Genomic DNA, 18,440 nt, shown 5'->3' with positions numbered 1-18,440 from the left:
CCCCGGGAGCATCTCCCCGACCTCACATTTCTAGAAGTCTGTCGGGACCGGCAACCTCCAGCAGCAACGACATATCAAACGTTAGGGCCAAATGATACACAGAAAGCAATTCTGGTTCCTAAAAAGCTTCCTCTTTTACAAATAATGATAGAAAATTCTTGAGGACAGACACACCTGGGAAGGCTGGGTCCCTGGAGCAGTGTTCCTACGGGCAGCTCCTTGCTGTTGGGCTGAGTTACCCAGTTCAGGCCTAGGAGGCCAAGTGTTCATTTCAAACTCAGCTCCAGTTTTAAAACTTGGTATTTCTGCAACGGCTAGTTCTGCAGCGGACCCGGAGGCTGCGTACCCATTTCCCCTACGGCCGAAGGGCGGCTGCAATGCGTACCCGAGGGGCCCTGGAGTCACGGTGATCCCCTCCTCCCCCCCAGGAAGAGGCTTACAGAGGAGTCTTTTTTGCTGCCTAGATTGCAAATGAGACGTTTATTTGGCAAAAGAAACAAATTCTAGTAAGACCCTTTGGGGGGCCTCAGTGGGGAGCACCTGCCCGGGCTCATCTCCCAGTGGAGCGTCCCACCAACGGGGCCACAAACTTCCGACGGGCAGGGTTCAGTTTCCCTCTACTGCTTAGCCGGACCCTCGGCAAAAGCCGACTGCATGAGCGTTTTCTTGCGCGCAGAGCCGGGTCCACCCTGGGAGCCTCCTGCAGGCTGTGCTCACCCAGCAATCCCACTTCCCTTCCACAAATCCTTTCAGAAGGTGGACAGGGATTCGGAAGGCGGAACAGCCAGCCAGGGACGGCGTGTGCCCCACAGTCGGGGGCGCGGCTCTGCGGCAGGCATCTCCGGGCCCGGCGGAGGGAACCCGAGCGTAACAGCACCGACTCGCCACTCAGTCGCCACTGAGCTTCAGCGGCCCGACTGCCTGCATGCTGTGATCGCTTTGAAAGCAGGGACCGTGTCTCCTCCCTCGGAATTCCTCCAAGTTCACCCACGCGATGAGCCCAGCAAAACTCGAGAATAACCCTGTGTCCCCTGGACTGTCTTTAAAAGGAAGCACAGGGAAGCACTGTGTGTAGGAAGGGCGGCGGTGGGGCTGCAGAGCCTCCCCTAGCAGCGGCCGGCACAGCTCGGGGAAGCAGCTCTCTCCGAATCAACCAGTGCTCCTTCGTGGACTCAGCAGGCATCTACTAGATGCCTGGGCCTTGGCCTGCACCCTGAGGAGAACGGGCAGCGTGCCCCCCCCCCCCCCCCCGTCCATTCTCCCTCCTCCACGAGACATCTGCTCGGGTACCAGGCGACGGGTCTCCATGGGCTCAGCGGTGCCCCAGCACGGCTAACACGCAGGAGGAAACACACCGACCTGAGCTGTGCCTGCCGGGAAGGGAAGCCCTCCCTGTGCCCGTCAGGACCCTCTACCCCCTGGGGCCAGCACAGCCCGCCCCCAGCAGCCTGCCCGCAGCCCGTGGCCCTCGGCGGGCGCTGGATGCCCACAGCTCCAGGCGCACAGCGGCAGACGGGCCACGGTTAACATTCCCAGGAACACAGCTCCATTCTGCGCTTCTGTAGACATCTTTTCCCTTTTATTTATTTATTTTTTGTAGATTTTATTTATTTATTCATGAGAGACACAGAGAGAGGCAGAGACACAGGCAGAGGGAGGAGCTGACTCCACGCAGGGAGCCCGACACGGGACTCGATCGTGCGACCTGGGGTCAACACCCTGGGCTGAAGGCGGTGCTAAACCACTGAGCCACCTGGGCTGCCCCTGTTGGGTCTTTATTTTTCTTTAATTTTTTATATTTTATGTATTTATAAGAGAGAGAGAGAGAGAGAGAGAGAGAGAGAGGGAGAGAAGCAGGCTCCATGCAGGGAGCCCGATGCAGGACTCAATCCCAGGACCCAGGGATCACGCCCTGAGCTGAAGGCAGACGCTCAACCACTGAGCCACCCAGGCGTTCCCTCTTTTCCCTTTTAAAACACATTTTCCCAGTGGTGGGAGTAAAAAATGATCACCTCATAGTAGGTATTTTTATGTCGACTGCAGGGCAGGACTCTCCCTCCCCTCCTATAATTCCTGGGGGGCCCCCATCACCGCCTCTGGACCACACGGGCGAGGCCTGCAGGGGCCCGGGGACTTGAGGAAACTCTCAGCCTCTTTCTCAGCCACTATGTAAAAGGCAGCAGCCTTTTTTCCGTCACTCAGATTGAACTCTAATAGAAACTGACAGGCTCAATTTTGATTAATTAAAAAGAAAACAAAAAATAAAACAAAAAAACCACGAGCACAAGCGCCAAGCAATTCCTTTTCGGGTGTCAGATGGAAAGAGAAGCTACGATCGGAAGGGGTGGTGGCGGCAGGGCATCTCCTATGAAGCAGAACTTCGTGCCCAGTGAGGATTTCAGACCCAGGGACTTGAGGACAGAATGACACGATGAATTCACACAACCCTCCTCAGCTCCAGACCAGGCGACAGCTAATAGGATGCTTTAAAACAAAAAAAAACAAAAAAAAACAAATAATAGATGAGAGCTGACATTTACAGGTGCAGTGGTATGTACGGGCTGCGACGTGCTTCAAGACAACAGAGATCCAGAGGAGGGAGGAAGAGGAGAGGTGAGGAGTAGGGATGGAACCGGCCTGGCCACGGGCTGGGGATGCCTAAGCTCCATGAACACTGCAACACTCGCGCACCCAGCGAACTGCGGGAGTCTGTCTCCTTCTGCATATGTTTGAAGTTTTCCCAGAAATACTGAGTTGGGTATAAGGGTGGCCAAGATACACTGGTAAGTGAACCAAAAAAAACATGCACAAGGGTATAAAGTATGAATCCACGTATACGCGCACATACGTGTTGGTAAATTGGCGGAAAATTTCTGGGAAAATAAGAGTCCTCATATACTTCTTGATTTTTTAATGAAAATACACTACTTTTATATAATGAATTTTTTAAATATTTTATTTATTTATTCATGAGCAACACACAGAGAGAGAGAGAGAGAGAGAGAGGCAGAGACACAGGCAGAGGGAGAAGCAGGCTCCATGCAGGGAGCCCGACGTGGGACTCGATCCCAGGTCTCCAGGACCACGCCCTGGGCTGAAGGTGGCGCCAAACTGCTGGGCCACCGGGGCTGCCCTGAATTTTTTTTTCTTTTTTAATTCAAGCAGTGCAGCAGGGCAAAGGACAGCAGGGTTAAAACAATGAAGTGAACGTCTTGGTGGAGCAGAAAGCTCATTGGTGGTGGGTGAGCAGGGCTGGAGCCCTGGGGGGCACCGGGGTGTGGACAGCAGCTGGGCCTCTGCAGGGCACTGAGACACCCTGGTTGACACTGTGGGAAGCAGGAGGGGGCGTCGGCCCCCTTCCTTCCTCCCTGCTGGCTACCCCCACGCTGCCGTCTTCCACCTGCACAGCTCCCCCTCTCCGAGCTCCTGGTTTCCCACAGACCAGACTGAGAGTTCCCTCCTTTATTGTGGACGGCTGATTCCTCCTTGTAACGCTGTCTTGCAAGTAGCCCACGCAGCTTCGGGTATACGGCGAGAGCATAAAACCTCCCTGCATAGGGGATCCCTGGGTGGCGCAGCGGTTTAGCGCCTGCCTTTGGCCCAGGGCGTGATCCTGGAGACCCGGGATCGAATCCCACGTCGGGCTCCCTGGTGCATGGAGCCTGCTTCTCCCTCTGCCTGTGTCTCTGCCTCTCTCTCTCTCTCTCTCTGTGACTATCATAAATAAATAAAAATTAAAAAAAAAAAAAAAACCCTCCCTGCATAGACACTAAATTCACGGTGCTGATCTCAGGGGAGGGAGGGAGAGAGGGAAGGACGGTGCACAGCATCCAGCATCGCCACCCCAGCCGCCACCCCAGCCACCAGGGCAGGAAGTAAAGGATCGGCCCTCTTGTCCTCCAAAAAGGGCAGGAGGTTTATATGGCAGGGAGGTCCTACACACAGGCAGGGAGTTCAAGGGCCAAGACGCCGAAATAGTGGCACTAATTCCGCCGTCAGTCGCTCCTATTTTACACACGAGGGAACCACCCCAGGAGTTAAGGGACTTCCCTTGGGTCACAGCCCTAACTAAGGGGCTGAGCCAGGAGGAGACAAACGGCCACGACCAGTCGGGAGCGCCAGTCTCCACCAGGCACCCCGCACACGGCGGTTCCACGCTCCAGCCAACCCCACCGTGAGTACCGAGTGGCACAGGTGGGGCCGTCCCGCACGGCCGTCTCCCAGCCCTGTGCTAAGTCCTCACTCGCTCCCAGAGGCCCTCGATGGGTCAAGGCTACACCTGCGGAAAGACTGGGCATTCCAGCCACCCGGAGAGGGGCCAGGCGGGCACAGATGCTATCGATAAAAACCGCGTGGCCTAAAGAGCTGGAAGAGCAGACGTTATCACAATACCGGACGCAAAAGCAAATTCCTGCCTAGAGGTGTGTTATCAGCAGCTGACAGGACTAGCCTGCTGCTTCCACCTCATTGTGGGTTCGGGCTCAAACAGCACACAGCGGGCCCGCGGAGCCAACGGAGAAGGAGCCGGAAGCCGGCGGCCCCGCCAACAAGGCTCCCATTCAGCAGCTCCTCGGTGGCCAGCTCCACGACGGGGAGGAGAGGCCGTGGTCCCAGCTCCAGGCTCGCTCAAGCTCACGCTCACCCTCACGCTCACTCTCGGTCCAGGCTCAGCAGGAACCCCACGGCCCAAAGCCGGGCCTCCCAGCTCCAGCGCCCTCCCCGCGGACCCAGATCACAAGCCGGGCGCTGCTGCAGAGCAGTGACCCTCAGACCTGGTGCCTCGCGGAAACGTTGAGAGCGGCCGCCTACCCCGCCCCCGCACCCTGCACCCCGCTTTCCTTACAAGCTCCTGCTTCCATAAGGCTGTGCTCCTGCCCACTTGGGGATTTGTAGAGAAGCCGGATCACTCCCTTCTACTAAACAGAGGTTTTAACTCTTGGGTAGGGGTAGAGCTACCAGGTTTAGCAAAACATGCAAACCAACAAAAAACAGGGTGTCCGTGGATTTAAATTCCATATAAACAGCAACTAACTGCTCTGTAGAAGCATGTCCCCTGCAGTATTTGGAGTATACGTACACAAGGCAATTATTTGCTGTTTTTCTGAAATCCAACCTAAGTGAATGTCGTGTGCCTTAACTGACAACCCCGTATGGTTTCCTGGGGTAGAGCAGAAGTATCCAGTAGAACGAACCATCTCGAAAAGAAAACAAACAAGAGCTGGGAGGATTACGGGAGGAAAGTGAGCAAGTGCCCTCTACTGAGTGTCTCCCACGACCGCAGCTTTCCTGCACGTTGCTTCACATACGTTCCCCAGTAATTCTATGCTTCAGGTGTAGTCATCCCCACTTACACGTTAAAAAATAAAACAAAACCGAGGCCAGGGAATCAAGTGACTTGCAAAAAGCCTCACAAATCCACAGCTTCTGAGAACGGCCCAAATGGGATTTCTTCGGCATCAAGAAGGAATCTGCATCTTCGGCATCTGCTCTGCCTGTGGATACGTATTTATAGTGTCGCAGGCTCTGCATAAGGAGGGTCCTACGGTCCTACGTTCATAAGGAAGCAGATTCAAAACGGTATCCTGGACTGACGTGTGTGTAAAATACAGCTGCCCGTTTGCAGAGAAAGCATCGGGCCCTTCTCCCCTTCGGCCGTGTATCCCAGAGTGAACACGTCACCTACGAGGAGTTACCTGTCCGGCGGTCTAGTTCTCCAACAAAGAGGCAGAGAAAGGGCCAAGACAGGGCCGTTCCACCCGAAATGACCGCGGCTCCCAATCTGCAGACAAGAAAGGTCACGGGATGTTTGACTCAACAGAATCCTAACGGGGGGCGGGGGGGGGGGGTGCACCTGGCTGGCTCAGTTGGTTAAGTGTCCGTCTTTGGCAAACCAGGTTCCAAACCTGCTTCTCCCTCTCCTGCTCCCCCTGCTTGTGTGCTCAATCTCTCGCTTTATCAAATACATAAAATTAAGAAAAAAAGGAGAAAAAAAAAGAATACTAACAGGGACCCTATAGAAAAAGGTGCCTCTACCACTAGTTCAGCATCCCACAGTCTGTCACTTCCCAGGAAGCACAGTGAGTTTATTTATTTATTTTTAAAGATTTTATTCATTTATTAGAGACGGAGACGGGGAGAGAGAGAGAGAGGCAGGGACACAGGCAGAGGGAGAAGCAGGCTCCATGCAGGGAGCCCGACGTGGGACTTGATCCCAGGACCCCAGGGTCACGCCCTGAGCTGAAGGCGGTGCTAACCGCTGAGCCACCCGTGCTGCCCCGCACGGTGAGTTTAGTATACACGTGGGTGTGGAAGTGGGGGGGGGAAGGGGATTAAAAAAGAAAAAGGCAAAGAAAGCTATTTGTCAAATGAATAATGAGAACTACTTTTTCCTCCACCCCCCTCCAAGCTGCTAACGTTCTTGGTGGCACACAATGGAGGGGAAACAACCATAAAAATGACTTAACGTGCGTCCTTTTGAAGTACAGTAACTGTCAGGCAAGGGCCTATAAACATAACACAGTCGAGGAGATGCAAGATTTATTTCTGCTCAGTGAACTTCCAGAGCAAGATGCACTCGGTGCGTCAGTCAAGTTTTTGCTCCTGTGCTGTTGTTTTGTTTCCGGATTTTCCTTTCTTTTCATAGAGGCTAGCAGATGTTGCTTATGATAAAGACCCTGCCCACCTCCCACTCGGCCACTTAGGGAGACCACGTGGTTGCGGGAACTCCCACTGGTTCCCGGTTCCTCAAGGACCGCAGGGGGTGGGCAGTGGGCAGACGCGGGCCGGGACGCCCCTCCGGCGGTGATGGCCAGGTCAGAGGCGTGGGGCCGCAGCGGCCGCTCCAGAGAAGGGCCCGGCTCCGTCTCCTTGCTACCCGTCCACACCCCAGGTCTCCTCCCACCCCTTCCCCACAAGCACCTGTACCCGGCCACAGGCTCCAAAGACACACACAACCAACACTTTTTCTTTGGGGCCACTGGAGTCTCCAGTTTTCTAGCGGAAAACAGCAAAAATTCCACAAAAACCCACAGTCCACTCCCCGTCTGACCCACCGGCACCAAACCCTTCCCAGCCCCAGCCCAAGATGGCAAAGGCTCAGAGGCAGCTGCGCCGAGCCAGTAGGGCGCACGTCTGTGCGGCGCGGTCGTTTGCAGACTTAGCTATTAAAGGCTTTATAAGCACTTCAGCGGGGGAGGGAGGGGGGAGTGCGTAAAGGGGTGTTTGTTTCTGGTGATCCTGAGCGCATGAGCCCTACAAACAGGCCAGACTCCTCCAGCAGCTGCAGGGGCCTCAGTTTTCTCACTGGACGTCATGATAATTAAAGACTGAAGGCAAGAAAAATTCAATTTCATTTTGGATCTAAAAATCTTTCTGAGATTTCTTTTGAGAAGTCCAGACAATTAAGCTGATTTAAGTTTCACTGTAAAATCCTAGATCTACAAAAACATGAATTCTGGCCAACTCTATTTAAATGGGATCATGTCTTCTCCACTTATATTAGATGGGAAGGTTCCAAGCCAGGGCTTGAAGGCGCCACTGCTCTGCCTGCATTTAACCATGGTGTGAGTATCCCGGGGACCCTGGCCCTTAGGGAGCGGCGAGGGGTCCACCAGCAGACACGCAGCCTCAGGACACAGGACAGACAACGAGGAGACGGCGGGTCAGGAGGGCGGCGTCACGGTGCCAGAGCAGGTGGACGGAGGGCTTGCGGCACACCTGCTCCCATCCTCACGTGGGAGGAGCCCAGGCCCCAAGCGCAGAGCGCAGGGCCGGCCCGTAGGGCTCTGGGCTCTCAGCTCGGTGCTCCCTCCATCGCCCTCCAGGTGTGAAGCCAAGAACCCCGAACTAAGATCCACCTTGTATCAAGGTGAGGGAATGAGGCCCGGAGGCCACTATGAGCTCAAGTGGCAAATGTGTGCCCGAGGCCTCCCCTCCTGTTCCCGGCAGAGTGCGAGGCTCCGCTGTGTAGGGGCGGCAGCCTGGGGAGTGTGATGTAAGGCTGAACAGCCCACAAGGCCCGGAGTTATCAGGCCACTCAGAGGTCTTGCAGGAATTTCCTGTTATGTGATCTGCGTCTTGCAAATAGTCACAAGCAAGCGAGCTGTCACTCCCCGCTCTCTTAGGGGAAGTGCAGGCTCCTGGGTCACTCGTCTCCAAAGACGGCCCGGCTCCAGGAACGTCTGCAGGGAGCTGGCAGGAGGCTCTGCTCTGAGAACAAAGAGGGCAGCGTGGGCTCTGCTGCTGCTGCGTGGGCTCTGGCTCCACCGGAGGAGGATCCTCGGGGACGTGGAGCTCTCTGGACCCAGAACCACGGGTCTAGTTTTTAGCAAAGGCTTGTAGGGACTTCTGCTTTTCCTTTCCCTTGTTTCAGCTGTAAGACCTGCAGTGCACGCAGGAGAGTGTGTGCAACCGTGTGCACGGCCCCCAGGTGGAGAACTAACGACACTGAGGCGCCCCAGAGGCAATGTGTACCCGAGGCCTGCCCCCTCCCTGCCCTCACCCCGCAGAGGGAGCGCCGTGCCGGCCCAGGGGCCCATCGCTGCCACGTGGGGTGCACCTAAGGGCCACGTTTAGCTGTGTCTGGCAGGGCGTGAGGCTGCCCCTGGCTCGTTTTTGCATTTGTACGGCACCCAGCTGGACAAACGTATTTTATGGGCCCGTCCTCTTAGCTACGGACATTCAAGTCATTCTCAGTTGTTGCCTACGGCGCACGACGCTGCAGCGGATACCCCCCGACCACGTCTCCCGGCTCTCAGGCGCCGGGGTTTCTCGGGCGCGCACGTCAGGCCACGAAGCACTGCGTCATGCATGATGCGTTCCCCTCTGCGACCAGGCATCGAAGAGCTGCGCGGCTTTCCCTCCTTCTGAGACAGAACCCTGCTCTGCTCGCACGGGGTGGGGGGCGGGGGGGTGACCGGTGACTGAGGCAGGACACCTGGCTCCTCGTCAGCCCGGCAAGTCAGAGCTCCAGCCTGACACGGCCCTTACCAGGGAAAGCCCGAGATCTCAAAACTGAGCTTAACCAGAGTCAACAACCAAAACAGCCCGGCTTTCTACAGGAAAAGTCTTACAAATTCCCCCAAGAGGACGAGGCGGCCTCACGGCTGCGGGGACCACCTGCCCGCACCACTGTCTGCAGCAAGTACAGGTGCGTCCGCTCGCCCACAGGTTTAAGCGAACTCCGCCTACCAATAAATCCCGCTTTGCCGTGGGCAGCAGGACACGGGAGGCGAGGGGGGGCGGCCCGGGCCCTCACGGCGGCCACGTACCTGTACACCGGCTGCATCTCTCTCGCTATGCCGATGACGGCGCCCGGCAGGAAACTGTCAAACTCCTCAAACAATTCCCGGATGTTGGTCTTGTACTTCAGGTCTAGGTCCAGCTGAATTATCCGCAGGATCTCTGGAGGAAAGATAAAGAAAATGAGAGCCAGACACACATCCTGGGAGGCTCCACCACGGGCAGAAAATGAGGGAAGGCTGCAGAGACAGGTACGGGATCGCTCCCGCCGTCACCTGCACGATGCACAGTCGTCGCTGGACACCAAGGCCCGTCATCCGCCAGCGACCCACCCCGCTCCAAGTGTCCGTAAACAACTGCCCACCTTTCCTTCCACCGGCAGACAGGCCTTGGGTTCCTGACCCGGTGGCCCCATGCTCCGTGTCAGGCCCGCTGTCCGCACGATACGCTCCAGGGCCGCCCCACGGAAAACCCAAGGCACACGGGGCTCCTCCTTGGGGCACAGGCGACCCCATAGGACAGAGGGCCGGCAACCCCCCACTCAGACTTTCTCCAGCCTACGTGTGCGTGTAGCCTGGATGCCACCAGGGCAGCTGAAAGGCCCCGGACACGGCTAGGTCCCCATCCCACGACGGAGAGACGGCGTGGCTCTAATCAGACAGACGGAGCCTCAGCATCACCCGTTTGCCCCTGTCGCCTGCAGACTCAGGGTGAGGAGGGAGGGGGAGGCACTGGCTCTGTCCGTCCCCCGCAAGCCTGACTCCGCTCTGGAGTGGCAGTGCTGGGGCCCAGCTGCCCGGGGCGTCCCCCACCAGCAATGACACGCGGCTGCCTGGACACAAGGAGACAGGCCCTAGTGTGGACGTGAAAAGGGAGGGGCTCCGGGGGCTCCAGGGAGGGGGCGCTCAGGTTCAAATGATGCCGGAGACCAAGGAGGGGGCCCAAGGTGGGGATCGGGGGTTCTGGGGGCTCCAGGGAGGGGGTGCTCAGGGTCAAATGATGCTGGAGACCAAGGAGGGGGCCCAAGGTGGGGATCGGGACACGCGGGTGCAAGGTCCAGCTCTGCTGCTGCTGAGCTCTGTGACCCTGGGAGAACGGCTCCTCTAAACCGTAGCTGCCTCATTTGTCAAAGTGGGGGGTGATACGATGGGCCTCCGGGGCCCCACGTCAGGCAGATGACAGGACAGGCGGGCAGCGTCCCGTATTCAGGCTGCAGGGCCCCGCGGGAATCCAGGGTTTGGAGAGCAGGGGCATCACTGACGCTGGAGGTAGTCAGGGGAGGCTTCCTGGAGGAGGAAGACATATGGGCAGGGACAGACAGATGAGGCCAGAGACCACCACCGGCCCCCGACGTGAGGCTCCGCCCGTGTCCTGAGAGGACAGCTGCCCACGGAGGCCCTGTGAGGACGGGGACCGTGTCTGTGGCACCTCGGCCTCCACCCACTCATACGCAGGCTTGGCAGTCGGTCAACGCGCAGGAATGTGTGTGGAATTCAATAGGCCCCCTCTCAATGAGCTTAGGAAGAAATCACAGCTTACGATTCCAGAAACACTGATTCATCTGTTCTTGTTCTCTTTTCCTTTGTGGCACAGCTGACGTCTGACCTGAGTGTTTTGAAAATAATCAGTGACGCTTGGCGAGAACGCAGCACCCAGGCCAGGGGAAAGGGTGGGGGTGCCAGACGCAGGCTTCCCGGGCCCCGCGGGAAGGGGCTGCAGGAGGTGGGCCGCCCACCGCGTGGACCCTGCCGCCTGCCTGCACCCACACCCCGTCCAGCAAAGCCGCTGCTCTCCCCCACCAAGCACAGCACCCAGCACTGCACCGAGGAGCCAGGGAGGTGAGGCCTCGGGGCCCCTGCAGTGGCTCGGCTGTCCCCCGGAAAGCTGCCCTGCACCAGCAGTGCAGGACGGGGGCAGCTTACAGGGCAGGGCCTCGGGCCCCCGCTGCTCTCAGAGGCGACCCTGCGAGGACCACCCACACCGTGTCCCAGGAGACGACGTGGGAACGAGAGTCCTAGCGCTCGAGAGGTCACGGTGGGGAGGCCCCGTGGCACACGCGCCGCCTGCAGTCACCGTTTTCCTCCCGGCTGCTCTGGTGCAGGGTGGAGCAGAGCTCCAATGAGACAGGGCCGGGGGCACTGCCATCCCGTCGTCCCGGGGTGAGGAACCCCATCATCGCAGGTTCTGTCGGTGAAAGGGGCGGAGGGGACAAAGGCCAAGAGAGGGGAGGCCTCGAAGAGGGACCGACGGGGCTATGGGAGGAGGGGTAGGTTGTCGTCCTGGCCCTGGGGGGACACCGTCGATGGCAGCAACGACAGCCGCAGGGAAGCACCCTCTGTGAGTGGGAGTGCCCGGCACGCACAGGCACCAGCTCAGTTCTCATTAACCACCTGAAGATGCGGAGTTGTTCTGACGTCCAGATGAAGAAACAGGCTTAGAAGAGTCAAAAACAATAGTCCGAGGCCCTGCGATAAATCAGCTGGGGCTGGGACCTGAACCTGGGTCAGCTTCGCCTGAAAGCCCAGCACGTCGTGTCTGGAGGCCCGGCATCTGCTCCGAGCAGAGAGAAGCTCCAGGGACGCGGGTCCGGCTCCCCAGGGACGCGGGTCCGGCTCCCCTGCCGCCCGCGCAGGCCCGCACAGCAGTGCCCAGGACCTTGACACACGGCAGAGCGACGAGCTGGCCACAGTGTGAGACTTAAGGCCGTCCCCACACGTAGTTCCGGGGATGCATAGAGACTCCGGGTGATGGGGAGGCCCGTCGTCAGCCTCCCTTGAGAGCCTGCCGTGTGCCACGCGCACTCCCCGGGCTCTGAGGTCACAGGAGTCCGACCTGCTGTACAAGGAGCAGCCCGAAGGCCTGGACGGGCCCTGCCCCGTGGCCCGCGTGCCCCCCGCCACAGGAGCGCTCCTCGAGGACGGGGATGCACAGGAGGGCAGAGCTCAGGCACGGCTCCTGCAGAGGCCAGTCCCTTCCTCTGCGCAGAGCCCTGGCCTCGCCCTGGCCTCGCCTTAAGAAGCCCATCGGTCAGTCTGAGCACCGCCCTGCCCCTTGGGGACTGGCCGGGAGCAAAGCTGGACACGCCCGGGAATCCGGAGCCTTTTACCGTTTCACAACTCCCCACTTATAAAGTAGCTGCTTCTGCTACGAGTCGCTGCTGCTCCAAGACGGACTCCACGGAATGAGGTGAACTGGAAGGAGAAAGACAGCGGCTGCCCTCGAACGGACGTCTTCACGGCGGAGGGAGGGCCGGGCCCGGGGACACTGGCTTCTGCTCTGAGAGCCCGACCTGCGGCGCTGCACGGGCCTCTGTCCAGACGCTTACTCTGCTCTGTGACTGTGAAGATGCCAGGCTGTGACGGTCGCCGCGGGAGAGAGGGACATGCCTACGAGGAAGGCTGGAACGGCGTAGGGCGAGATTCGCGTAAAGGGCCCTGTTCCTCCGGCCCCTGGCTCTCCGTGGACTACGGGGCAGGGGCGGGGGCGGCTCCCCTGAGGAGGAGACAAGGTTGGTGCATGGTAGGAAAAGCACAGGGAGGGCCCAGGAGGGGGCTGGTCGGAGGCAGCTGTAACGACAGCCCTTAGGACCACGGAGATGGAAAGAACAGATGACTCCAAAGCGAAGAGGAGATGAAATCTCTAAAGCATGGGGAAGAACGTCTCAGAAAAAGGAGCAGACGTCTACAAAACTCAAAGCAGCGGCCGGCATCCAGGCTGCATGAACGTCTGCCGTGTCAGGATCCCAAGAGAAAATGGTAATATTAAAAAAAAAAAAAAAAAAGACAAAGAGGACAGAATAATCTAGGATAACAGATCTGAAGGAAGAGCTGACCTACCCATTACACAGACGGGGAAACTGAGGTCCAAAGAAGCCGTGGGACTTGCCAGGGTCACAGAGTTGAGCTAAGTGGCAAAGCTGGTCCCAGAACTCGGGTGTCCCGACCGGCCGGCCGATGCTCTCAGGTCAGTCGGTGCCCCTCTTCCGCTACCCACGCCCACCGGGGGCCATGAACTCAAGAGCAGGAAACGCTGTGGCCCAAAGGGCTGTGCACAAGGCTCGCCCGTGGCTCATGGGGGATCCGCATCTCACACCGTGAAAACGCGAACCTGAAGACGAGCGGGAGTAGCTCAAGAAGAAAGAGGCCTCTGCGACCACATCCTTGGGCGGCTTTTGGGAAACGGCCGTCCGCATCCTCGCATTAGCATCAGGCAGGGATGCTAGGAAATGAACAGGACCAAGGACTCTTCCCACTTCCCTGACAACGCACGCTGAGCCGTACGACGTCCCAAGGGAGGCAGGAGCCAGCGGCCCGGTGTCTGCGGCAACAAGCGCGGCACCAGGAGTGAGACTGGGTGCCCCTTCCCCGCCCCGCCGCTCGGCCCCCTCCTGTTCTAGGTGGACCTAAGGACGTGGGTGCCGCTACGTCCATCGGCTGGTGACGGGCCTGTCAACCGGGCCCTCAAGCCTACCGACCGCACGGCGAGGGTGGCAGGAAGCCGGGCGTGCGTTAGGGCGTGGAGGCATCTGGGGAACACCTTCGCGCTGGCCATCGTCCCAGGAGGAGTGTGGCCGCCGCCGGCCCGGCCCCTCGGTGGACACAGGCAGGGGAGCTCCTGGCAGCGTCACCTCGTGGGGCAGCCCTCAGAGCCTCAAACGCTGCTTCCCACGTGGCACGGCGGTCTGGCAAGACCTCGGCAGGCTGAAACGGAAGACCTGCTGCGTCCCGGGACAGACCCCTCGACCCCAGGACTGGTAAACGTGCGACCGTAGGACGGGAGTCACTGATGTGGGCCGACCCCACGTGGGGAAGGACGCTGAGGACCTCGGCGGGCTTCTTGGTGGGAGACGCGGTTCCTGCCGAACGTCAACCCCAGAGGGCAGAGCCAAAGACGGTGGTGGGTACGGCCTTGCGAGGCGCCAGCCCGCTCAGCTCACCCTCCCGGGCTCCAGTTTCTAACAAGTGGCGAAAGGAAAGACGAGCCTCCAAGGGCGCGAGGAGTCCCCGGGGTTCGGGAGGGTTCGAAGCACCGGGCCACACAGCCCACGCCTCGCCCCGGCGCATCGCAACAGGCAACGCGCGCAGCCTCAGGGCGGCTGGGACTTGGCAGGTCAGCACTCCCCGTGGAAGGGCCCGCGACGGCTCCTCGCCAGCCTCCCAGGCACAGTCACAAGGCGGGTCATCTGACCACACACCACGGATGGAATTACAGCCCAGAGGGAGTAGCTGGTGACAGCCAAGAACAAACAGAAGCGGGGAGCAGCTTCCCTTCCTCGCCCCTCCCTTCTCCCGTCCCCGGAGACTATTCCTCGCGGACGCGCCTTCCACACCGGACAGACGAGGAAAGGACGGGCACGCACAAGAGCCCGGGCCGGCACACGGGCTCACGCAGGCGCCTTCTTTCCCCTCCCGTCTCGCATGAGCGTCAGCTGCCCGGGGACGGACGTTTACGGCCCCTCAGGACAGCAGGCCCAGCTGTCGGTGACCGCGGGAGGGTGGGGGAGAAGGGGACGCCGTGACAGCCCGAGGTCCAGGGGGTGTCAGGGTGCTGGGGCCGGGCAGCCGCCTGGGAAGGAAGCTCCACGTCTCCCCGGCCGCCCGGGGACGGCACTGCTGCCTTCTCGCCCTCCGCGGCCTCGTACTTGCAGTCCGGGCCGCCCCGGCTTGCGGAGCCCAGGGCAACGGGGAACGGGCCCCCGTGCAGGACGGGCCCGAGGGGCAGGCCCAGCCGCAGCGGCCGGGCTCCTGCTGCCCGGGGTCTAGGCGTGCGATGGAAGCCCTGCCACCACCACGCAGACCTCAGCGGTGCCCCGACGGCGCCCGCACAGGCCCAGCTGCAGGACAGCTGGCTACCCCGGGGGACGGCTGCCACCAAGGGTCATGGTGGACCCCGGGGCCCAGGCCTGGGACAGACTCCTGGGGCTCCCCCCGCCTGCTCCGGTGCCTCCCGGGGAGCAGACACAGGGGTTTGTGGGCCAGGCCCAGGACGGGCGCTTTACACCTGCTGACATGGCCCACGAGCCCCTTCCCCGCTCACACCACCCTGGCCCCCTGGCCACCGCACGGCCGGACGCGGCAGGCGGGCTCCGCTGGCTCTCCCCCGGCTGCGGCTGTGCACATCAGCAGCCCACCCCGCCTCTGAGGGCGGACCCGGGGTCCCTGAGAATGATTCATAGGACCTGTTAGCAGCCCTGGCGAAAGGTTTGGGGGCCCAGGCTTCGAAATTAATGACCACGGTCAGCTTTACGTATTAGCCGGACAACAGATTCTTTCTCCAGCCTTCCTCGCCCCCTCTCAAAATTAAGCATAGAAAACGGAGTGTGAGCTATGGCCTGGCCCTCACATTCTTTATGACCACGGGCTCCCGTTTTGTGGACAAGGCAAAACAAACTATTATGAAACGACAGGTTTTTGTGGGTTTTTTTGTTTTGTTTGTTTGTTTTTTGTCTTCTGCAGCAGCGTAAACATGCGTTTCTTCCTTCGCCCTCCTGCCTTCGGTGACTGGTTATATAAATCATATCTTTCGGGATAGGACACAATTTATTTCCAACTTGGCTGAAGAACTTTAGGGACGTATATAATGTACAACAACACACGCAGCACCGGGTCTCCATTTTCCTCTCATCTCTCTTGCCAGCATGAAATTATAGCTCATGTACTTCTTTATGAGTCTCAATCTGCAGAGGAAACTGGGTTTTAGGTCTGGAAGTCAGAACCGCCCCCCCCTTCTCTCATTTCCATGGCAGAGATGCCCGCGCCCCCGCTGGCCTCTCTGCAGCGTGGCTCCCGGGCGGGGGGGGGGGGGGGGGGTTGCTGCTAGAGACTTTACTTTGATCTGCAAAAGCTTAAGCCCTGCTTCCTACTGGGGCACGACCACATTCTGACTCGGGCCTGGTCTCTGCTCTCCACCAGCGAGCGAGCGTCCTTCACAGGCCCGCGGGATGGCAGCTGGAGAGCCGTCCTCCCGGCGCAGAATTCACAGGTGTCTTCTGAAAGCAGCGATACGGTTACCGCTGGTCCGCCCAAACGGTCAGCAGATCAACTTTCCAAGTTGCTCGCTCTGAGGTTCTTTATTGGAGCTGCGGGGGCCCCGGGCTCCGGTTTCTAATCTCCCCTGCCCTCGCCTTAACCTCCCCCAACCACCCTCTCCCTCTTTCCCGGCATTTGAGCCCAGGCCGTATCTGTGGATCCAAGTACAATGAGGAAAACTGACGAAGGTTCTATTCCGCCGCCTGCCACCCCCACCCCCGTGCCCTGCTGGCAAGCACTCGTGCCCGGCCCTGCCAGCCTGTCGGGGCCCGTCTGCTGCCGCCCTGCCCCCTGTGCTTTGCTCAAATGACGACGGCAACCAGAGGACTGACAGCACGTGGCAATGTTCACAGTGCATTTCCCACTCACAGAACTTTCTTATGCTTTTACCTCGCTGAAACCTTGCAACGACCCTGGGGGCAGGTGCATTCGTGTGGGTTGGGTCCAGCTGCTCTAAGGGAAGATGGAAAGCAACTGGCTTGAATAACACATAAGGGCAAAGCTAAGCCGTCCAGGGATGGCAAGGCTGCTCGGTACAGCTATCAAGGTCCCGACGCCCTCTGCGCCTCCACTCTCTTCTCCTAGATCTGGTTTCCATTCTCAAGGTCACTGCATGGCGCAGGACGGCTACTGGGATCCGCTCAATTTGGCTGCATTCCAGGCAACAAGGGGAAAGAAGGGAAAAGGTCCCCTCCCCCTGCCCCCTGCACTAAGGCAGATGCTTGAAACACCCATCCTGGAGGTTCCGGATTTAGTCACATGGCCACACCTAGCTGCAAGGGAAGCTACGAAATTAATCCTTCTACCGGGCGCAGTGCTGCTCCCAAATGAATGGGATTCGCTTTATAAATGAGAAAGGAGAGAATGGACAGAGAGCAGCGGCCAGCAGCACTCCCAGGCTGGCACCAGCAACTGTCCCCACTGGACCCACGAGGAGACCGAGGCCCAAAGGATGAAGCTTAGCCCAGGTCACACAGGACCCCGTGCACGGCGCCTGACCCACGTCCACACACCCTCCCCCGTTCACCAAGTCCCCGTGCTGCAGCGGAGCCGCAGGTGTGCTCCCGCCAGCACCCGTCTGCTCGGCCCTCACCTGTTCCCTACTGGCCCACCCCGAAGAACCCCTGCCCTCCATCTGGCCTCACACTTCACTTCCAGCCTGGCTCTCCACCCTGTGCCCCAACGTGTGTCTCTTAGAATCCAGACACGGTCACTAGGAAGGTGAACCGGGCCAGAGATGGCCAGACCCCACAGAGAGCCAGAAACACCTTTCTGAGACTTATTATGCGAAGAACTACCCGTTCCCTTACCTTTTGCAGCAGGAGAGAAAAAAAAAAAAAAACGGTTTTCTAAGGTTTTCGTCTTTTCAGGAGCAGCCCCTGTGGCCCTGTGACAGCTTGCAGACGGACCTGGCCAACGGGCAAACAGCTCTTCGGGTTCCTGGTCTCCTGAGCCAGGCCTCTTGCCAAAATGTCATGTTATTTTATTGATTCTTATGCTCCATTAAAAAAAAAACTCTCTATCATCACCTATAAAATGAGGTTCCAAAGGCCAGATACTGAGTGAGGTAGTTTATGTGTTTTACCTCGTTTAATCCTTACGTGTAGGGTTTATTGTCCTCATTTTATAGGTTCCCCCACCAAGACCATCTGCGTTCCCATGCTTCCATCCCGGCTCGCCCAGGTGAAGGGAGCCCCCCGGGAGCCCGGGGCTGCTGGGTACTAAGAGCTGCCCAAGAACAGGGAGAGGTCCCAAGACTTGACTCTAACTTCCATTTAAAACACAAATCTGCCTTCCTGTGGGGCAGGGGCGTTCAAGAAACCCTCCTTCTAGCTTGTTCCCATCCCAGACCTTATGATGGAAAAGATTCTATCTACTGGACTGCACCTAAGCACTAATTAATCCATTTCCCTGCTTTAATTAAATTTTAATTTCATTTAATTAGTCCGTATTTTTTAATTAAGTAAAATTTAAGTTTTTTTGTTCTAAGTTTTAATCGAAGACATGAAATGTAATGACAAACTGACATAACTGCAGATGACGGCGAAAAAAACGGAAGCGAAACACAAAAAGAATTCAGGCTCTAAAATATTTCCGTGTGGGATCCCTGGGTGGCGCAGCGGTTTGGCGCCTGCCTTTGGCCCAGGGCGTGATCCTGGAGACCCGGGATCG

At 58.6% G+C, this 18,440-nt stretch overlaps 1 protein-coding gene across 1 annotated transcript in view; it reads right to left on the bottom strand.

Annotated features, from left to right (window-relative positions):
* Window positions 1–18,440, bottom strand: part of XXYLT1 (xyloside xylosyltransferase 1) — a 134,632-nt gene that overhangs the window by 47,537 nt on the left and 68,655 nt on the right. Inside the window, exon 3 of the mRNA XM_038583231.1 lies at window positions 9,270–9,402. Coding sequence (XP_038439159.1) covers window positions 9,270–9,402 — 133 coding nt within the window. The remainder of the gene's footprint in view (window positions 1–9,269; window positions 9,403–18,440) is intronic.

Source organism: Canis lupus, chromosome 33 (assembly GCF_011100685.1).
Source record: "Canis lupus familiaris isolate Mischka breed German Shepherd chromosome 33, alternate assembly UU_Cfam_GSD_1.0, whole genome shotgun sequence".
Lineage (NCBI taxonomy): Eukaryota > Metazoa > Chordata > Mammalia > Carnivora > Canidae > Canis > Canis lupus.
This window is presented reverse-complemented; position numbering and strand designations above follow the sequence as displayed.